We start from the raw sequence: 21,832 nt of genomic DNA, 5'->3' as shown, positions 1-21,832 counted from the left end.
ATGACCTGAGCCGAAGGCAGTGGCCCAACCCACTGAGCCACCCAGGCACCCCTAAACACACATATTTTTGCCATGTGACTAAGGTGCCTGAGAAAACACTGGGGAGAACACTAATTTGGAATAAAGGGGTCACATTTATGATGGGACAATTAATGTGGATACTGTATAAGTGACCAAATAAAATAGTTCATCATCCAAAATAGGATATTCCTGTTTAGGACAAATATTAAACTGTCCTTGGAAAACAGGGACATATGGACTGATATTTTAAGAAACCTGATCTGATAGGAAATCAAATAGAGTTTTTAGGGGCTCCTGGGTGGCTCAGTGGGTTAAGCTGCTGCCTTCAGCTCAGGTCATGATCTCAGGGTCCTGGGATCGAGCCCCTCATCGGGCTCTCTGCTCGGCTGGGAGCCTGCTTCCCTTCGTCTCTCTCTCTGCCTGCCTCTCTGCCTACTTGTGATCTCTGCCTGTCGGATAAATAAATAAAATCTTTAAAAAAAAAAAAGAGTTTTTAGAGGAAAGGATCCTCTGGTCAATGGAGCTTTACTCTGTCAAATACCAATAAAGTGCTCTCAACTCCAAGAGAGGAAGAGGATGGAGTTGAAGCCCAATCAGGAAGATTATTGAAACTTTTTCAACTGAAAGAGTCTGTAGTCAAATATAGGGTGCCTAGGAAAACAGCTGTAGTAAGAGGGAAAAAGCATAGTAGAGGTGGGTAGTCTATGACCTAGTTATAGTCTGTAGCTGTTTTTTGCTTGGCTCTGGAATGTTTTTTTAAAATCAGGAGCTCTCATATAAAACTCTGCATTTCTGGCTTCTCGTGAAAAATTGAAAGATCTAACAACATATATGGGCCCAAATGTTCATATGGCAAAAGTCTGTTCTTACTGAGCAGCAACTGCAACATTTAAACAGGATGTGTGCCTTCTGGTTCAGTACAGTCCCAGAGGAAGGGCTGTGGTGGCCAAGGGGGGTTGGGAGTGGGGGAACCTCAGGAGCTCCAGGCAGTGACTATTTGCCAATCAGTATGAAAGCATTTCAATGTTTCAAAAAACTGATATGGCCATAACTGTATACACTGGCTGAATGGGATGGTGAAGGATGAAAGTTAGGGAGGATGGTGACGCGGGTCCTCGAAAGAGAAGTGTGAACAGAAGAATCAAAGGCAGAATATGAGTATCTTCAGTGTCAGGCCAAGGAGGTTCCCCTGGCTGGATTTCATAAGAGGAGAAGGGAGCAGGTGAGAACAGGTAACTACCACACTGAGTTCCAGATACCTTGTGTATATGTTATCCTTTCAAAAATCCCTGTATGACACAGATGAGGAAATTGAGGTCCAAGGAGGCTACATAACTTATTTTAGGTCATACAGCTCTTAAGTGGTTGAAGTAGGATTTAACCAAGGTTTATTTTTCTCCAAAGACTGTTAGGTAGGAGAAAATAGCACTTGTCCTGTGGCAGTCTAATTAGTCGTATGTCATGAGCACTCCATGGCCAAAGAGTTCATGTCAGTGGAAAGACCTTGGCCAAGAGGAAGCTCACACTTGTAGTAACTAACATCTTGGTTATGAGTATTGTTTGGATTGGGGGTGTGGAGGATGGGGGAGATTTGCGAGTACTAGTATTTACCTGAAGGGTTATTTTTATGTTTTGTTTTTTTTTAAGATATTTTAGGGGCTCTTTCAATGTTCTGTGGGATCATAATAACCATGAGCATATTCTGATTAGGTCAAAGAGTCCCAGAAGAGTCTAAGGTGAATGACACCTCTTTGACTTCTACTACATTTGAATCACTGAATCATTAGAACCCCATGCTTGTGTCTCCCTTGTTCTCACTTAGTAGAAGACAGGGTAGCTAACCAGTTAAGCTAGCCCTGTGTCCCCTAAATCCACTTCAGCTCAACTATAGCCTCTAAAACATTTTAGATTAATTGCCAGGACCATTGGTTCCAAATGGAAAGTTTCCTTCTCTTAGGCTCCTCTCTTACTAGTAATTTTCAATTAAAAGTATTTATTGAATGCTTGCTAAATTTATATGAAAATATAAAAATAAATAATCACGTTTATCTCTTCATTCAGAGGTTAAACTTGGGATGTGTGTGTACAGAGTGTGGGTGTAGGGTCAATAATATAAGCAACTAAATATAATTTAAGGTGGAGTGAAAAAACTGCTCTAATGAGGATTGCCAGGTTTTGAGAAAAAGTAGATGAGCTATTAAATCTGCATTTCAGATAAACAAATCTTTAGTACAAATATGTCTCAAATATTGCATGGGGCTTGTATTCTATTTGGCAACGAATCTAAAGAGAATTTTAATCCAAGTGCTAAGGAAGGAGCATTGTTGTGCAAGCTCCCCATTCCGATGTGGGGAGACTGGAGAAATCGTCCGAGAAGTGGTGGTATTTGCTCTAGACTCAGCATCTGTCCAGCTCCATAGTGACAAGCCATATTTCTTTCTGGAAGATATCATAATACTGCACTCCCGGAATTCCCATTGAATTAAAATACTCATGAGCTACCACTTGTAATGTTGAATGAGGTTGTCCCTCCTTAAGAATTATTTCTATGGATTGTTACAGAGCTGAAAACAATGTATTAAATTATCAAATGCTTTGGATTTCATAAGATAAAGTATTTCATAAGTGCATAAATGTTTGTTTAGGAGAAAGGTGAGAAATACTAAATATTTTAATTATAAAACATAATGGGGGTACCTGGGGGACTCAATTGGTTAAGGTCTGACTCTTGGTTTTCACTCAGGTCTTGATCTCATGGGTTGTCATATGGAGGCCCATGTAGGGCTCTGTGCTCAGTGGGGAGTCTGCTTGAAATTGTCACCTTCTGCCCCTCCCCCCACTCATGCACACACACACACACACACACACACACACACTCTCTCTCTCTCTCTCTCTCTCAAATAAATAAATCTTACAGATTAATAAATAAAACATTAAATAAGTTATTACCTCTGATGTCATCCATATGTCAAAACCATCATTTTCATCCAGAATATCAGGCACAACAGGAATCAAAGATACAAAGCGAGCAATGAGGTCCTAGAATAATATTAATTAACATTTATTAAGTGTATTCTATATGCCCATCACCAAGCACAGTGTTTTAAGTGCAATATCATCACATTTAGTGTATCCCACAAGCCCTTCAAGTGCATACTATTATTACTTTTGTCTTACATAAGAGGAAACAAAAATAGATAGAGTGCTAAGATAACTTTCCAGGGTCACAGAGCTAACACAATATGTGGAGTCTCTGGGAATAAGCCCAAGTTAGCCTGACTCCAGAGAATGCCTGTTAACCATTACACTTCACTGTAATAAATTATTAAAATGTTAACATGATAGATATTATGTATATACCTTAAATTACAACTGTTAAAAAATTTTTTAGAAAGATATTGAAGAATAGCAAAAGTTTTATTTGCTTTTAGGTTCCAGATCTATCAGAATTATTTTTTATTAATATAAGCTTGTTACAAGCTGTTGAAGCAGGAAAATGTTGGTGTCCTATTCCCCCTATAGGGATGGAGAGAAAGGCTCAGACTAAAGTAGGAAAGGAGAAAGGGATACAAATAATGAGCCAACACAGAAAGTTTACCGATATTTTCACTGATTTATGATGGCCATCACTTATGTACTAATGACCTCTTACATTGGTCATGTTTCTGACTTCATGCAATTGAACATGGTTCATAGTCCTTCATAAGCAAGGTTCCTAAGAGTTATATTCCTTTTTAAAAAAAGAAAAGATTGTCTTTGAAATAAATCTAGACTATATTATTATCTCCTTGGACTTTGGGCAATAAGAAACAGACAGGAAGAAACTTGTGATGGAAAGGCAGAGTGAAGCAAAAGGCAACCTAAATTAAGACTTTTTATTTTATCCTGAAGAGTCCAGCTGAGGGAGATTTATAGTGGACAAAGAAAATATTCTGAAATGAACCATCTAACTCAATCAAACCTGAATAAACAAAAGATATAAGCAATTGTTCATGAATGCCCTTTAAGCAAAGATAATTTTTTTTCTCAAAGAGGAGACTTATATTTTTTATTTCATATTTTCCTTTCTCAAAGTAGAAGAGGGTTTTGAGCACCTAGTGAATAAATCTTCATTTTATATGAAATTCAATTTTGAGTATATGTCTCTCTTGTCAGCTGGTAAATAGATATGCATGAAGAAAATGTCACATAAGGATGGAGTGGGAAGTGTTATGTTGGCAGTTTACAGAGAAAAATAGAACATAGTTTCTTCATTCTCACATATAGTGAGAAGCCATCCTGTGAGAAGCAATCCTTAGAAGGACACATTTCCTTAGAAATGTAATTTGGAATTTTTCCGTGTCATCTTTCAAAGTTTGGTAGAAATGTTACAAAGCTAGTGTGGACACATGAACTGGTGTAGCAACAGTGACTCTAATCCAAGGGGGCAGAAATGAAGGGAATCTAGAAGAAATATTCTCCCTTATCTGGGGCTCAGGAGGACACACTGCAACACAGACCATTTCTCTCTCAGGAAAACTGTCTTTTATTTTTTTTTAATATTTTATTTATTTATTTGACGCAGAGAGATCACAAGTAGGCAGAGAGGCAGGCGGGGGCGGGGGGAAGCAGGCTCCCCGCTGAGCAGAGAGCCCAATGCGGGACTTGATCCCAGGACCCTGAGATCATGACCTGAGCCGAAGGCAGAGGCTTAACCCACTGAGCCACCCAGGTGCCCAGGAAAACTGTCTTTGAAAGCAAAACAATTTTAGCAAGAAGGTTATGCTCAAAGTTAATACAAAAAAGTAAACAAAATAAATGTAAATTAAGATTGACAAAAATGTTCTAAAACTTACTATGGTGACAGTTGCACAACTCTGTGAATATACTAAAAACCAAGGGATTTTTAGTACCCATGATCCCAGGGTCCCTTAGATGCGTGAATTCTATGTAATATGGAGTATATATCAATAGAGCTACTAAAATACATATCTTACAAGTGTTGCATTAGAATCATGAAGAAACATATCCAGGAGTTGCTGAGGTGGATTTAATGCCTTGATATATCTTGTTACTAAGATCTGTATCCCTTCACTGTTAAAGACAGTAGTTGTGATTCTTCGGTTGGGAAACATTGTCTTACAAGTTTTTTTAAAAATCTGTGCTCTCTCCAAAACATCGGTTTGATCTGAAAACTGGAATAAAGTTCAAAATATTTTGACATTGTACCATGTTGTCTCCATAGGAAAATATCAAAAACCAATGTTCATTTTCACCAGCTCTGAAATTATTACTAGTTTTTAAGAACAGTTTCTATTTCTTTAGTAGTACACATAAAAACAATTTAATGCAAAGCCTACCTTGTCTAGTTCTGGATTATAGGTGACATGTGATATCTGAGGTTCAATGGTAGCAAAAATATTTAAGAAGGTACATTCTTTTAAATTCTGCCCATTAAAATCTTCTTTAGGAGACACATAAGTTTTACTCCAAGTATACCCAAGCAAAACTGGCGGAATATTTACTTGAAATGTTCCACTAATCTGAAAGAATATATCGATACAATAGATTCTACATGAAGAAAACATACATCTGCAGGTACAGTACAGCCCATTCCAGTCTTCTTCAGAGGAGGAAACAGGCTTTCATGGGTACGTATATGCTTGTTCTATGCACTTGTGCAATGATGATCAGATTCTCCATGGTGGTCTATATTCATAGGCAGCTTGACACCCTGGGTCCCCAACTAATATGCACTATGTGGAGAGGGCATATGTTAGAAAGGGATGACACAAGGGTGCAGGTTTCCTTAACCAAATGATAGAAGTTCTTAGAAGATCCAATTTAGGCTCAGAGAAGACACTAAAAGACCATGTTACATGTTACATTAGGTCTAGAAAGAGAAGAAAATATATAACAGCAGGAAGGACAACCCACAGGTCCACATGGAGGAGGGCTCTCCTGAGTATGTATGTATGTTTGTGTGTGGAGGTCGGAGCTAATTTACAGTAATAACTAATAGTAATAGCTAGTAGGTATTGAGGACTTACTCTGTGCAAAGCACTGTGCCTAACACTTGATACAGATCATATCATTCAATGAAGTAGATATGGTTCTTATCTCCATTTTCCAGATAAGGAAACTGAGGCTCACAGAATTTAAGTAATTTGTGCCAACTCAGATAGCTAATGAGGTCTGTCCATGCTGAAGTTCACATTGTCAATTACCTCTCTATCCTAGAGTCTGGCCTGAGACTGGGAGATATGCAGAGATTTACAGATGTAGGAAGCCCTGTGTCTCTAACAACTGAAATCTCTATTTCTGGGGTGCTTGGGTGGCTCAGTCGGTTAAGCGTCTGCCTTCAGCTCAGGTCATGATCCCAGGGTCCGGGGCTGGAGCTCCACATCGATCTCCTTGCTCAGTGGGGAGTCTGCTTCTCTCTCTGCCCTTCACCCCGCTTGTGTTCTCTCACCACAACCCTCCCCCTCGTGCTCTCTGACTCTTGCCCTCTCAAATACATAAATAAAATATTTTAAAAATAGTAATTAATCTCTATTGCTCTTTTTTTTTTGCAGTCCTGTACTTGCAAGATGCTCCCGTGTGACATCCCTCTTGAGGACCCATTATGTAATCATTTCTCCTCTCCTCCCTTAATATCCATTCTGTCCTTCTTTCTCACCAGTGGTTTTAGGCAGCAAGACAGACACAGAGTGGCCAAGTCACATAACTATAAGAAGCCTGCCAAGATTTTCTGAGAGAGTCTCTTCTTTCCTGATACAGGCACTGCCACTTCTTGCTTCACCCTGCTCTTGTCTCCAACATGAATATGAGGCTGGAGGTATATTGAAGAATTTGCAGTCATGAGGGTGAAAGGTACATGATATTTATGTGATACGATGATACGCTTGAGCTGCTACACTGTCATCCAGACTTCTTTTTAGGTGAGACAAATAGACCCTTTGATTCACTGTTAGGTTTTCTGTGGCAATTGGCTGAATGCAATACTAATACACACATAACTCCTTCTGAGTCAAATACCTTCCTCTGTTTGACAAACCATTTTCAAGGACTTGATTCAGAAGTTATCTCTTCTGTAAATACTTTCCTTTCATTCTCCTCGTCATACTGCTCTTACCCCTGACTCCTATGAATACTCCGCACTCCTCCTCCAAGCCAGGAAGAGCAAGGTGCGCCCTACTGTATGTTCTCATAGCACCTATCTCATGCCCCTATCAAAGCACCACAGCATTATTAAGTTGTGCTAAAGTGTTAGTTTTCTTCTGTAGACAGTGAGCTCCTTGAGGTAGAAAATTCATTTCTGAAACTTCTGTGTCTGGTATAGCTCTGTAAGAAAGTAACAAAGCCTAAAATGGAGTCTAGGCTGGGGTTTTTATATTTTACTGGACTTGAAACATACTTATGTTACATAACAGGAGAGCCTTTTGGGGATATCACAGAGACAGGTGCTAATCATCAGTCTCACCATCATCAAGAAACAGTCCAGAGAAGCTGAAGCTCCGGGAACCCATGGTCACAAAGCAACATCATTAATCATTTATCATTAATCAAAGAACATTTGTGAATCTGGTCCTAAAAAACTATTATATGCAAATGCGTTGCTTTAAGACCTGAGGCTAGCTTTGTTGTTCTTTATCAGTGAACACTCTAAAGATAGAATAAATAAATTTATGGGTATCTCCTGTTCTAGAGACAGCTAAAACATTTAAATACTGCAACATCCTAATGGCACTCAAACGCAAGATCACTTTAACTGACCTACCAGTCTGCCAATCACAGAATCTGATTCAAAGACAATAAACAGTAAGTTTTTATTAACCAGAGGTAAAAACTCAGAATAATTTGCAAATAATAATTTTCTATTACCTCAGATTGTTGCAGAAGAGCCGAGAAAGGGAAGACAATGGATCCGAGCCAATTCTTTCTTACATGTGAATGACTACTGCAGCTCTTGAAATAGGGATCCTTTTAATATGAATAGTTTTTCTATTACTTATTTTATACCATGTGATGAATAACTTCACAAACTTGCAAGTAAGTATAAAAAAATCACTTTTTCTTTTCAAAAGAATATTTTTCTCTCTTTAAAAGATAATTGATTATTTAAAGCAAAATAATGACCTGTTGTGGAGCTGATGGCCTATGTACGGCTATTTACATTATTGTAATAGATATACTCTGTGCAGCAAACTGAAAATACACTAAAGAATACAAGGAATAAAACTTACCTTAACCCCGAAGACATCACCACCATTAACAACGTTTTAAGATACTAAATGGTAGTGAAATATGTCTCAATGACGAGGACAAACTCAAAGAGCTGAACAGCATCATGGATGCTGGATCAGTGAGAAAAGTAGACTTAGAGTGGAAGTCTGATGGTTGATATAACATGGTCAAAAGCAGGTTTGCTGACATGGCTAAGTAATTTAAGTGCATAACATGTCTATTGGAAACAGGTGACCCACAAGCCTACCTCATTAAGCCCTTAAGAACATGCAATTCAGTTTTCTCTTATTTACCAAGCAGTCTTCTGAGCCCAGTTCAGTTTTTAAGAAAGTTTTCTCTATCAAGGAGTGATTGCACTGATAGACCGATTCTGGCTGCTTGGTATGTTATGTTTCTTATGCTAGTTGACAGATTGTTTATTTTCCCCAAGATCCTGATAGCCTTTATCATAGGAATTTCAGATTTGCAAGATTGGTTTGATTTCCCTTCTTTCCTAGCCCCACTATAGCCTTGGATAGAGCTTGCCTGACACTTCTAGGACCTTGTCATTAAAGAAGTAAACAACAGGCCATCCCGTTAAAGTAAACCATCCATCTGTGTACTAAGAGAAATTAATCATTTTGGCCTGTTTAGAATATTATGATTGATTCTAGGCATGCTTAAGCCCCATCATGGTACAAATTGGGAAAAGGAAATTGTGATAGTTAATTTTACTTGTCAGCTTGACTGAGCTAAGGGATGTCCAGATATGGTCAAACATTTTCTCTGGGTATGTCTGTGGGGATGTTACTGAAAAGAACAGCACTTGAATCAACAGACTGAGTAAAAATTAGCTTTCATCAATGTGGACAGAAATCATCTTATCCTTCTGAGGGCCTGAAGAGAACAAAAAGGTAAAGGAAGGGCAAATTCTCTTCTTGAGTTGGAACATCCATCTTCTACTCTTGGACATCAGAGTTCCTGGTTCTCAAGTGCTTTTGGCCAGCAGTCTCCCTGTCCTCAGGCCTTTGGACTCAAATTGAACTATAGCTCTTGCTTTTCTGGTTCTCCAGCTTGCAATGGATAATTTGCTTCTTTCTAGTTGTCAGCTCATACATTTAACACTGATGTAAATATAATTGGATGTTTTGTGGGGGAAATTGTGCATTTCTGTTGGAATTAAAGGGGGGAGAGGGAACATATGCCATGTATATGGGGTTGGAAACATCAATATTATAAAGATATCAATTGTAATCTAATGGATCTATGTATTCAGTCCAACCTAATAAAAATTCTAGCAGGTTTTGTCTTGTTTTTGGCAGTCATATAGCTGACTGTATTGTTTATATGGAAATATAAAGAGCTAAGAATAGCCAAAGCAATATTGAGGAAGGAAAAAAAGCTTGAAAACTTAGGTTTCTAGATATCAAGATTCATAGCAAACTTTTAGTAACTAAGACAATGTGGTATCTATGTAAGGATAGATAACAGATCAATAGGACATAATAGAGAATCCAGAAATTAACCCACATTTATACAGTCACCAGATATACAACAAAGGGTGATTCCGTAGTGCAGTGGGGGAGGGGATGATTCTTTCCATAAGTGATGCTGGGTCAGCTGAATAGTCTTATGGGGAAAAAAGTACTCTTGAACCTCTACCTCACAGACACATAAAAACCAATTCTGGTTGGATATTAGATATAAATGTGAAAGATAAAATGATTCAACTTTTAGGAGTAACCACAGGATAATATCTTCATGACCTTAAGTTGGCAATATTTCTTAAAGAGTACCCAAAAAAGCATCACCACTGCATTGTACTATATTAAATCAAGATTTTTTGTTCATCAAAAGACACATTAAAAAATTTAAAAAGACAAGCCGGCATGGGGAAAAAACTTAGGAAGTGTATATCGGACAGAGCACTCATATCCGGAGTATACACAGAACTGCTAAAATTCAATGAAAAAAAAAAAAAAAAAAACCCAGGCAAAATACTTGAACACATCTTTCACAAAAGAGGGTATCAAAATGGTCAATAAACATAGAAAACAGTGCTCAATTTCATGAGTAGTCATTAAAATGCAACTTAAAACTGTAAGGTGATACTATTAATTTCATTAGTATGTTTGAAATGAAGAAATCAGACGATGCTAGGTAACAACAAGGAAGTGGATCAGTCAGAACTCTCATAACCTGGTGGTGGAAATGTGAATCACCACGAACATTTTGGAAAGTACTTGGCATTAAATTACTAAAGCTGAACATATGTACAATCTAAGAGCTAGCAATTTTACTCTTACATATACTTCCAACAGAAATGCACAATTTCCCCCACAAAACATCCAATTATATTTACATCAGTGTTAAATGTATGTGCTGACAACTAGAAAGAAGCAAATTATCCATCAGTCATAGAATGTGTAAAAAAGTTGTATACTCCTGCAATCATATACCATACATCTGTCGGAATCAATGAGTAATATTACAGATGACTCCACAAACAATGTAGAGAGAAATAAGCCACTCACAGATGGATGCTTACTGTATGAGATTTCAACCATACAAAATTAAAAAATAAGTAATACCTAATCTATGTTGTTAGAAGCTAGGATAGTGTCCATCAACAGAAGAATGGATAAAGAATATGTGATATACACACAGACACATACACATACATGCACGTGCAATGGAGTATTACACAGCCATCAAAAAGGAAATCTTGCCATTTGCAACAACATGGCTAGAACTAGAGGGTATTATGCTAAGTGAAATAAGTCAATCAGAGAAAGACAATTATCATATGATCTCACTGATATGTGGAATTTAAGAAACAAGCCATAGGGTCATAGGGGAAGAGAGGAAAAAACGAAATAAGATGAAATCAGAGAGAGAGATAAACTATAAGAGACTCAGTCTTAGGAAACAAACTGAGGGTGGCTGGAGGGGAGGGGGGGTAACTGGGTGATGGACATTAGGGAGGATATGTGTTGTGGTGAGCGGTGTGTGTTGTGTAAGGCTGATTAATGAATCACAGACCTGTACCCCTGAAACAAATAATACATTATATGTTAATTAATTGAATTTAAATTTTTTAAAAAGCTAGGATAGGGGGCCCCTGGGTGGCTCAGTGGGTTAATCCTCTGCCTTCGACTTGGGTCATGATCCCAGGGTCCTGGGATCAGGCCCCGCATCGGGCTCTCTGCTCAGTGGAGAGCCTGCTTCCTCCTCTCTCTCTGCCTGCCTCTCTGCCTACTTGTGACCTGTCTATTCCAAAGAAATAAATAAAATCTTTAAAAAAAAAAAAAAAAGCTAGGATAGTTACTCATGGGAAGGAAGCAACTTGGAGAGAGCACAAAAGAGGCTTCGGGGGTGATACTACCAATATTTGGTTTTCATGTTCTGAAGCAATGACAGTTTTTTCCTTTTTAGCCTTTTGTCTCTACTATTTATTTTCTCTTGGATAGAAAGCAAAATGTTTGCCAGAATAAGCTTGTCAATACAAACATAATTAAGAAACCTAGAGTTGAGTCTCTAGCATCTGAATAATTTAAACTTATCTGAAGTGGTCTGCAAACTTTAGAAAAGCATATAATTAAAATTAAACTTCAAAAAATATTTTAAAGGGTTATGTTTTTCAAAAATCATAGTACCAATTATTAAAAATCACAAAAGCACTTTGGTTACAATGCAATAAAACTAGAATTTATTTTTCTAAGATTTTATTTATTTATTTGAGAGAAAGAGTGAGAGCCCAAGCAGGGGTGTGGCAGAGGGAGAGGAAGCATCAGACTCCCCACTGAGCAGGTAGCCCCTGAACCAGGGCTCAATTCTATGACCCTGGGATCATGACCTGAGCCAAAGGCAGACACTTAACCCACTGGGACCCCTAAAAACTAGACTTTAAAATCAAAACTTTACATTAGAGTGACTCAAACATTTAGAAATATAAGAACATAGTATTAAATAACTAGTAGGTCAGGAAAGATAAATGTAATAAAAATACATAGAAAATAACACAAAATAAAAATAACCTAACATAAAAGATCTAGTCTAAGCTATTTAAGAGATAAATTCATGGCCTCAAAATATTACCACTACTATGAAAGAGAGATTGATTCCAAATTCATTTCGGTCCACTCTTTCATTCCCAGTGCTAAAAATAGGCTACATGTCTGTGAGACTTCCAAGTTCTCTACTTCCTGCTAACAAGTTAAATAATGAAGGGAAAACCCACAGGAAGTAAGAAATAGTTGATAACAGGAAGAAAAAATACACAGGGAAAAGAGGAAAATCAAGGCATGGAAAGAAACTATTTTCTAAAGAATAGTGATGGATGATAAACTAAAACCTTCTTTCAACTGGGTGGTCAATTTGGGACTCATTCTTGGTCTGGTCTTCTTTGAGAAAATGGAATGTTTGGGCCTATCATTCGTTACCTTGTAAGCCAGTGCATGAGAGGAAGGTAAGAATATAGGCTAGGCCCTTTCCTTTCCTAAAGAGCATGCCAATGTTGTCACATATGTCTGATACCTGAAGCATATGGATTCCATTCACTAAAAACACAAAGCACTTAAAAGAATTGAACTATTAGTCAACTACAATTGTGGTCAAACGATCATTGAGATAATTCACCTCTGAGAGAGAAAGTCTGTTAGGCATTCTTTTGGGTTTCCCAAGTTCTACCCATCATCAGTTTAAATATTCAGAAACTACTCAGCTTAACTCCTTGGAGAATAGCCATCACCAGGGCACCTGGGTGACTCAGTCTGTTAAGTGTCTGCCTTCAGCTCTGGTCATGATCCCAGGGTCCTGGAATTGAGCCCTGCATTGGGCTTCCTGCTCAGTAGAGAGCCTGCTTCTCCCTCTTTCTCGGCTTCTCCCTCTCCCTCTGCTTCTCTCCAGGCTTGTGCACGCTCGCTCTCTGTCAAATAAATAAATGAAATCTTTTTTTTTTTTTTTAGATTTTATTTATTTATTTGTCAGAGAGAGAGAGAGAGAGAATGAGTGAGCACAGGCAGCCAGAGTGGCAGAGGGAGAAGTAGGCTCCCTACAGAACAAGAAGCCCGATGTGGGACTTGATCCCAGGACGATGGGATCATGACCTGAGCCGAAGGCAGCCGCTCAACAAACTGAGCCACCCAGGCGTCCCAAATAAATGAAATCTTTAAAAAAAAAAATAGCCATCACCAAATTACATCTCAAATTTTTACCTTCAGCCTTTATGAAGAACTGACAGAAAAGTTTTAATAAGAATGTGTGTCTGCATCTCCTGGAAAATTAAACTGGAAGACCTTGACATTATGTCTCTTAGTAGTTCTTAGAGAAGTCTTATTCCTGAACCATTCCTGAAGGTCTCATTCAATTTCTCTCCCTCTGATCCCCAATCCCTCCAGACAGAATTAGTTCCTCCTTCAACTAATTGTCATAGGATTTGATGGGCATTTATATTAGAGCATGGAATCAGAGTCCCAAAGAGGGACTCTATAATACCTCTATAATGGATCTGCATCTTTATACTTCTGCTGCCAAGCTTAGTAGGAGGGAAGCTAACATTTATTTGAGAGCTTGCACTAAGCATTGTTATGAGCTTTCACGGATCTTCGAGGAAGACGTTCAGTAATTTTAAAAAATTTGATTGAAAAGGGGTGTCCGGGTGGCTCAGATGGTTAAGCTGTTTTTGCTTATGTCAGGATCTTGGGGTTCCCACATCAGGCTCCTTGCTCATTGGGGGTGTGTTTATCCCTCTCCCTCTTCTCCCCCGTCCCCCTCATGTTTTCTGCTTGGGATCCCCTCTCTCTCTCTACTTCACCCTGTTCATGTGCATGCACACATATGTGCTCCCTCTCTCTCAAAGAGACAAATAAAATCTTTAAAAAAAAATAAACAAAATCTGATTGACGAGAACTGGGTTTTAATCCTATGAATAATTTGGTATCTTCAGCAGAACTGGTGTATTTTCTCTGATCAGACAATGAGAAATATATAACTCATTTCATTTTGTTTCATTTATCTTGGCTACCAGGAAGCTCACCCTCAAATGTTATGTTTAAATGCAGAAACCAGCTTCTCCCAAATTCCTGGTATATTTACCCCTTCTCCTCCTATATGTGGTTTATGATCTCTGTTATTTTTTAACTGATTTGCCATATGTCTGATTTTATTTCATGTTACCCCAAATCCTTTTTAGAAAATGCTGGAAATAGACATTGCCTCTAAAAGCAAATTTACAAATATGTTACTAGATTTCATTCAGTTTGACTGCAGAATCAGTTCAACAGTATTATAGTTATTCTAATTTACCTCATGTTTTTCAATAATCATTTCATCAAAGATGTTGATATATATATTATCTTTTATTTTAGATAAGCTTGAGAAGCTATAATCATGTCCAGGTGAGCTGTAAATAAGAAAAACATATGTAAATGCTTAATTCATTTTATGAGAGCATTATACATAAAGAACCATAAAATTACTTGTTCTTTACTTTTATAAAGTATAAGCTAAGAAAAAGCTATGTGTTTTGCAGATGACTGTTATCTTTCATTAAAGACAGTATGCACTTTGTAATTTATCTTGTCTCTCTCTTAAGGTAATTTGCATGAAAAATAAGAATACTTAAATTTCAAGCAGAAAGACTTCCACTATAGCCATTCATTGCAAACAAAGCATCCAAAGTATGGTGTATTAAGACTTTCCAAAAACCTTAAACTCTGCTACTTTCTGCTAGCTCCCATATATAGTTAAACTGTTCTTTTGCTCTCAGCTAAGAGATACAACTGTTTAACTACAGCACTTATTCTCTTTCCTATATTTATTTTCTCCAACTAGAAATTGGGATAGTGGAATGCATTGTGCAAGCTGTCTGTTGATGGCTTATTTGATTGGACACATTTTTGGAGGTAGCTTCCTTCACTCTTAGCTCCAGCTTGTGCATGGAAACTCGAACCTTGATCAAACTTCTAACAACTAAGAGAAGTTAAATAACTTGCTTAAGGTAATGCCACCAGCAAATGACAAAGCTTGTATGTGAACTCAGTTCCAACTGACTTGAAAGGCCAGGCTCTTTTCACTATATCATCTGCCATTGATATTACTTACTGAAGCTTGTTGCTAAGGAAGCAACTATTTCAAGGGATCTCCAAAAGTTTGCATAACTTTCAGTTACAATGAAAAAATATTAGCTGATATTAGAGAACAACTTTAAGTTGAATTTTCCTTATATTTTCAAGTGATAAACTGGCTTCCCTACCCTGCTCTTCAAGAGTTCCCTTTCATGTTGCAAAGCCTTAAGATAGGACAGAAGAGGCAATGAACATTTACAACCATATGCTGGCAGGAGGAATGACAACTGTCATCCTCCAGACATTTTTGAGTGTGTCAACTCAGTATGTCCCTTAAATCACTCAAGTCCTGCATTGTCTTGCACTTTATATTCTACTAAAACCTTATTCAAATTTCACCACAATTTCTCCTCCAAAGTAGAGCTCGCAAGGCTAATTACTATATACTGTTTACTATTATTCTCTATGCCATTTGCACGTCGTTTTTATTCACTAAAACATCACATGGAGAAGGGAATAGAGCTCTTGTATTTCAGAAAACCAAAAGTGTAACTGAATGGTGTATCTTAGCTGAACCCTCTGATCTACTTGATTATACTCTAAATGTGTTCTTGGTGTATCTTGCTGCTATAACTGCAAGAATGCAAATACTCTATAGCCTCCTTCTCTTTAGTTCACTTTTTTTTAAAATTTCTTTTCAGTGTAACAGTAGTCATTGTTTTTTGCACCACACCCAGTGTTCCATGCAATCCGTGTCTTCTCTAATACCCACCACCTGGTTCCCCCAACCTCCCACCCCCCCGCCCCTTCAAAACCCTCAGATTGTTTTTCAGAGTCCAAAGTCTCTCTCTTTAGTTCACTTATAAGTTTATTTATCTTATTGACTACTGTGTGTTCTCCTAAATCCATTTATTTAATACAGAGACACCATCAAAGAATAATGCAAATAGGAACCTCATGATCTGCAGAACTTGAGAGAGCGGAACAAGACTGACAAGAGAAGGGGGAGAGGGCACCAGGACCAGAGAAAGGACTTTGATAATGGATGTAGTTGACAGTTCTTTATATTCTTTTACTCCAGTGAGAGCTAAATATACTTAGAAAATGGCTAATTGAGTTTGGAGAACAATATTAAGTTTTAGGTTTCAAATTTATCTTGATCAACATATTTTTATTTCAAATAACAAAAACCTACTTATATAGCTTTTGTATCAAATATAAATCTTGAGAAAGAAAAACAAAGATGGAGGCATCCAACTTCCTGATTTCAAAATATATTACGCAGCTACAATAATTGAAATAGGATGATACTGGCATAAAGATAAGACATATAGACCAATGATATAGAAAAGAGAGTCCAGATATAAATCCCTGCATCTACATCAGGACAACTGGTCTTTGACAAGGATGTCAAGCATATACAATGTTGAAGGAATAGTCTCTTAAACAAATGGTGTCAGTAGAACTACCAACATGGAAAAATAATCATATTGACCCTTATTTTAGACCATACACAAAAATCAATTCAAAATATATTAAAGACTTGAAATGTAGGTAAGATCCGAAACTATAAAGCTCCTAGAAGAAAACACAAGGAAAAAGCTTCATGGGATGTGTTGTGGCAAAGATTTCATTCTGCAGATATGACACCAAAGCATGGGCAACAAAAGTAAAATAAACAAGTAGAACTTATCAAACTCTAAATCTTCTGCACATCAAACAATCAATAGAGTGAAAAGGCAACCTCTAGATGAGAGAAAATTTTTGGAAACCATATATATTATAAAGAGCTAATCTCCAAAATATACGAGGAACTCATACAACTCAATAGTAAAAATGTTAACAACTCAGTTTTTAAAATATGCTGAAACTTGAATAGACATTTCCCAAAGAAGATCTACAATGACTGACATGTATTTGAAAAAATGCTTGGGGGCACCTGGCTGGCTCAGTCAGTAGAGCACACAACTCTTGATCTCAGGGGTTGTAAGTTTGAGCCCTACATTGGGTGCAGAGATTACTTAATAAAATATTTTTTTAAATGCTCAATAATTGCTAACTAATAATAAAATGCTTGCTAATAATCAGGGAAAGGCAGCTCAAAACAACAGTTAGGTATCACCTCATACCCATCAGAATGACTATTACCAAAAAAAAAAAATATGAACAGTATTAGTAAAGATTTGGAAACTGGAACTGCACACTGTTGGCAGGAATGCAAAATAGTGCAGCTGCTATGAAAAACAGTATGGAGGTTCCTCAAAAAATTAAAAACAGATTTACCATCTGATCTGGCAATCTCATTTCTGGGAATCTATCCAAAGAATTCAATCAGGATCTGAAAGAGATGCTAGCATTCCTATGTTCATTTGTAACACTATTCACAGTAGTCAAGATGGAAGAATGAAACTCGAGCATTCTCTTACACCATACACAAAGATAAACTAGAAATGGATAAAAGACCTCAATGTGAGGCAGCAATCCATCAGAACCCTAGAGGAGACCATAAGCAGTAACCTCCTCAACATCGGCCACAGCAACTTCTTTCAAGATATGCCTCCAAAGGCAAAGGAAGCAAAAGTGAAAATGAACTTTTGGGACTTCATCAAGATCAAAATCTCCTGCACAGCAAAGGAAACCACCAACAAAACAAAGAGGCAACCCATGGAATGGGAGAAAATATTTGCAAATGCCAATACAAACAAAGGACTAATACCCAAGATCTATAAAGAACTCCTCAAACTCAACACACACAAAACAGATAATTGCATCAAAAAATGGGCAGAAAGGCACCTGGGTGGCTCAGTAGGTTAAAGCCTCTGCCTTCAGCTCAAGTCATGATCCCAGGGTCCTGGGATCAAACCCCACATTGGGGTCTCTGCTCAGCGTGGAGCCTGCTTCCTCCTCTCTCTCTCTCTCTCTCTCTCTGCCTCTATTTGTGATCTTTGTCTGTCAAATAAATAAATAAAATCTTTTTTAAAATATGGGCAGAAGACATGAACAGACACTTCTCCAAAGAAGCCATATAATGGTTAACAGACACATGAAAAATGTTCATCATCACTAGTCATCAGGGAGATTGAAATAAAAACCACATTGAGATACCACCTTACACCAGTTAGAATGGCCAAAATTAACAAGACAATAAACAACATGTGTTGAAGAGGATGTGGAGAAAGGGGAACCCTCTTACACTGTTGGTGGCAATGCAAGTTGTTGCAGCCACTTTGGAAAAGAGTGTGGAGATTCCTTAAGAAATTAAAAATGGAGCAACTGCACAACCATATATTCACCAAACTGTGGAAAGAACCAATAGGCCCTTCAATAGATGAATGGATAAAGAAGATATGGTCCATATATACAATGGAGTGTTATGCCTCCATCAGAAAGGATGAATACCCAACTTTTGTATCAACATGGATGGGACTGTTAGAGATTATGCTGAGTGAAATAAGTCAAGCAGAGAGAGTCAATTATCATATGGCTTCACTTATTTGTGGAGCATAAGGAATAACATGGAGAACATGGGGAGATGGAGAGGAAAAGAGAGTTGTGGGAAACTGGAGGGGGAGATGAACCATGAGAGACTGCGGACACTGAGAAACAAACTGAGGGTTTGGGAGGGGAGGGGATTGGGTGGTTGTGTGGGCCTGGTGGTGGGTATTATGGAGGGCATGTATTGCATGGAGCATTGATTGTGGCGCATAAACAATGAATTCTGGAACACTGAAAAGAAATTTGAAATTTTTAAAAAGGTAAAAAAAAATAGTCAAGATGGAAACATCCTAAATGTCTGTTGACAGATGAATGGATAAAGATACAATGAAATAAATACTATTTACCCTTAGAAAATAAGAAAATTCTACAGTACTTGATAATACAGATGAACCTTGAGGACATTATGCTAAGTGAAATAAACCAATAAACCAGTCACAGAAAGACAAATACTGCATAATTCCACTTTCATGAAACACCTAAATTAGTTAAATTCATAAAATCAAAGAGTGGAAAATTGGTTTCCAGGGGCTGGGAAAAGGGAAATGGGGAGTTTCTCACCAATAGGCATAAAGTTTCAATTAAGAAAGACGAATAAGCTCTAGCTGTACAACATTGTACCTATAGTTAACTATAATATACTGCATACTTTAAAATCTGTTCATAGCGGAGATACCATGTTAAGTGTCCTTTCCAAGTTAACAAAAAATGAATAGTGTTGAGTAAAGCAAATTATCCTCTGTAGTACTGGCTCACTTGATTGTGAGGTAGCCAAGTCCAAAATCTGCAGGGTATACCAGCAGGCTGGAAGCCCAGGGAAGAGTTGCTATTCAAGTCTTCCCAGGAGGGAGGTTAAGTCTTTTTTCCATTAAGCCTTCAACTGATTAGATGAGGCTTACCCATATTATAAAGGATAAGAGAGAGAAAGACAAAGACACAAAGATACAAGTGCGTGTGCTTGTGCACACACACACACACACACACACACCCTATTGATTCTGTTTCTCTGGAGAACCATGATTAATGTGATGATATTCTGGAAAAGGGAAAATCATGGAGACAGTAAAAGCATCAGTGGTTGCCAGGTCCCAAGGGAAGGATGAAGGGATAAATAGATGAAGCAGAGAATATTTTTAGGTAGTTAAGCTATGCTATATGGTATTAGTGGTGGGTATATGTCATTATGTATTTGTCAAAACCCATAAAATACATGACATGAGAGGGAACTCTGAAGTAATGGTTGATAATGATGCATCAACATTGGTTCGTGGATTGTAACAAACATACCACACTGATGCTGAGGGAGGCTGTGCGTGTATTGTGAAAAAGGTATAGGTAAGAACTCTCTGTACTTTCTACTCAATTTACTGTGAGCCCAAAACTGTTCTAAAAAATAAAGTCTGTTAAATTTTTTAAGTGGGAAAAAACTCAATCTCATTAGAAATCAGGGAAAGTAAATTAAACCACAATGAGAATATCATTTTAGATATATAATATTAGAAAAAATAATTTACAAATACAAAATATTATTGAAGATATGGCATAATATATATTGTGTTGGGAGTGTACATTGGTACAATCATTAAAAAACAGTTTGGTATTACCTAGTAAAGTTGAAGCTGTATTCAATTATAACCTAGCAATTCTACTCCTGAACACATCCTAGAGTGGAGGTTCTCAAAATATCCCCAACTAGGGCGCCTGGGTGGCTCAGTGGGTTAGGCCGCTGCCTTCGGCTCAGGTCATGATCTCAGGGTCCTGGGATCGAGTCCCACATCGGGCTCTCTGCTCAGCAGGGGGCCTGCTTCCCTTCCTCTCTATCTGCCTGCCTCTGTCTACTTGTGTCCTCTGTCTGTCAAATAAATAAATAAAATCTTAAAAAAAAAAAATCCCCAACTAAGTAGCATCAGTAACACCTGGGAACTTGTGAGAAAAGGGATTATCAAGACCTACCAGACCTACTGAATTAGAAACTATGATGGTGGGCCCAGCGATGTTTTCAGAAGCCATATAAGTGATTCTAATGCACAAAAAAAGTTTGAGACCTACTGTCTTAAAAACAAACTCTTGCATGTTTGCTCCAGAAGACAAGTACAAGAATGTTCAGAGCAACATTATTTGCAATAACGAAAGATTAAAATAAGCCAAACAGATATTAACAGGAAAAAGTATAAAAATTTATGGCATTTTAGTGCAGCAGAAGGGAGTGAAAATAAAAGAAGAAGAGAAAGAAGGGAGAAAAGCAGGAAAGTAGGAAAGAAATGAGAAGGGAGGAAGGATGGGAGGGAGGAAAGTTACAAATGAATCTCTCAAAATAATTAAGAGTAAACAAACAAGATTGCAAAAGAGGATTCAATTTATATAAAGTTGACACATCCACAAGTGAATAATAAATGGATAGGGATAATACTTATGATATAAAATCATAAAGAGAGGGAATGTTAAACACAAATTAGTGGTTGCTACCTATAGGGGCAAAGTAAGGGAATACAGTTAGGTACTGGCTTCGTAACAACTAGGTACTGGCCTTCCAAGGTAATAGTAATATTATATTTCTTTTAAGCTGGCTGGTAGATACACAGGTATTCATTTATTACTTTTCCACAGAACTTACATTTGCCTATATATTATATATGCATATATATAACATATATATATATCAATACCTATGTAAGAAGAATTTCATAATTTAAAACTTAAAAAATAAAGCTTATCTCAATTGTTATTTTTCAAGCAATGGCTCAAGAAAACAATTTTGTTGTTGTTCTTTTTTAGAAGCCAAGGAAAAATAGATTCCAACCTACATAAAATCTACTTTAATTTCTTCATTCCAGCATGGGTGAGATCCACTTGCAGTACTGGTTTGGTATACAGTGTGTTGAAAAGAAACTTCCACGAAAGGTTGTACAGTATCCTGAAACACACAATAAATACTGACTAGATTTTTGCACTATTTTTATGTAGTTGATGAAAGGGAGAAGGCCAGGAAATTACTTGTTTACTCGCTGACAACTGGATGGCTTACTTTATCTAACAGCTATTAT

General features: G+C 37.5%; 1 protein-coding gene and 1 long non-coding RNA gene across 10 annotated transcripts in view; one reads left to right on the top strand and one right to left on the bottom strand.

Annotated features, from left to right (window-relative positions):
- LOC116573220 overlaps positions 1-9,551 on the top strand; it is a 31,083-nt gene extending 21,532 nt beyond the window's left edge. Inside the window, exons 2-4 of the long non-coding RNA XR_004278662.1 lie at positions 6,781-6,941; positions 7,890-8,052; positions 8,745-9,551. This is a non-coding gene — a long non-coding RNA (uncharacterized LOC116573220). The remainder of the gene's footprint in view (positions 1-6,780; positions 6,942-7,889; positions 8,053-8,744) is intronic.
- CC2D2B (coiled-coil and C2 domain containing 2B) overlaps positions 1-21,832 on the bottom strand; it is a 103,186-nt gene that overhangs the window by 13,310 nt on the left and 68,044 nt on the right. For 8 of the 9 annotated variants that reach the window (XM_032313163.1, XM_032313161.1, XM_032313158.1 and 5 more), the window contains 6 exons: positions 21,593-21,702; positions 14,533-14,629; positions 7,885-7,983; positions 5,361-5,543; positions 4,998-5,195; positions 2,971-3,060 (listed from right to left, as the gene is read on the bottom strand). In XM_032313163.1, coding sequence (XP_032169054.1) covers positions 2,971-3,060; positions 4,998-5,195; positions 5,361-5,543; positions 7,885-7,983; positions 14,533-14,629; positions 21,593-21,702 — 777 coding nt within the window. The remainder of the gene's footprint in view (positions 1-2,970; positions 3,061-4,997; positions 5,196-5,360; positions 5,544-7,884; positions 7,984-14,532; positions 14,630-21,592; positions 21,703-21,832) is intronic. The other variant, XM_032313164.1, reaches the window with a different exon arrangement.

The sequence above is a fragment of the Mustela erminea genome, chromosome 14 (genome assembly GCF_009829155.1).
Source record: "Mustela erminea isolate mMusErm1 chromosome 14, mMusErm1.Pri, whole genome shotgun sequence".
Taxonomy (NCBI): Eukaryota; Metazoa; Chordata; class Mammalia; order Carnivora; family Mustelidae; genus Mustela; species Mustela erminea.
This window is presented reverse-complemented; position numbering and strand designations above follow the sequence as displayed.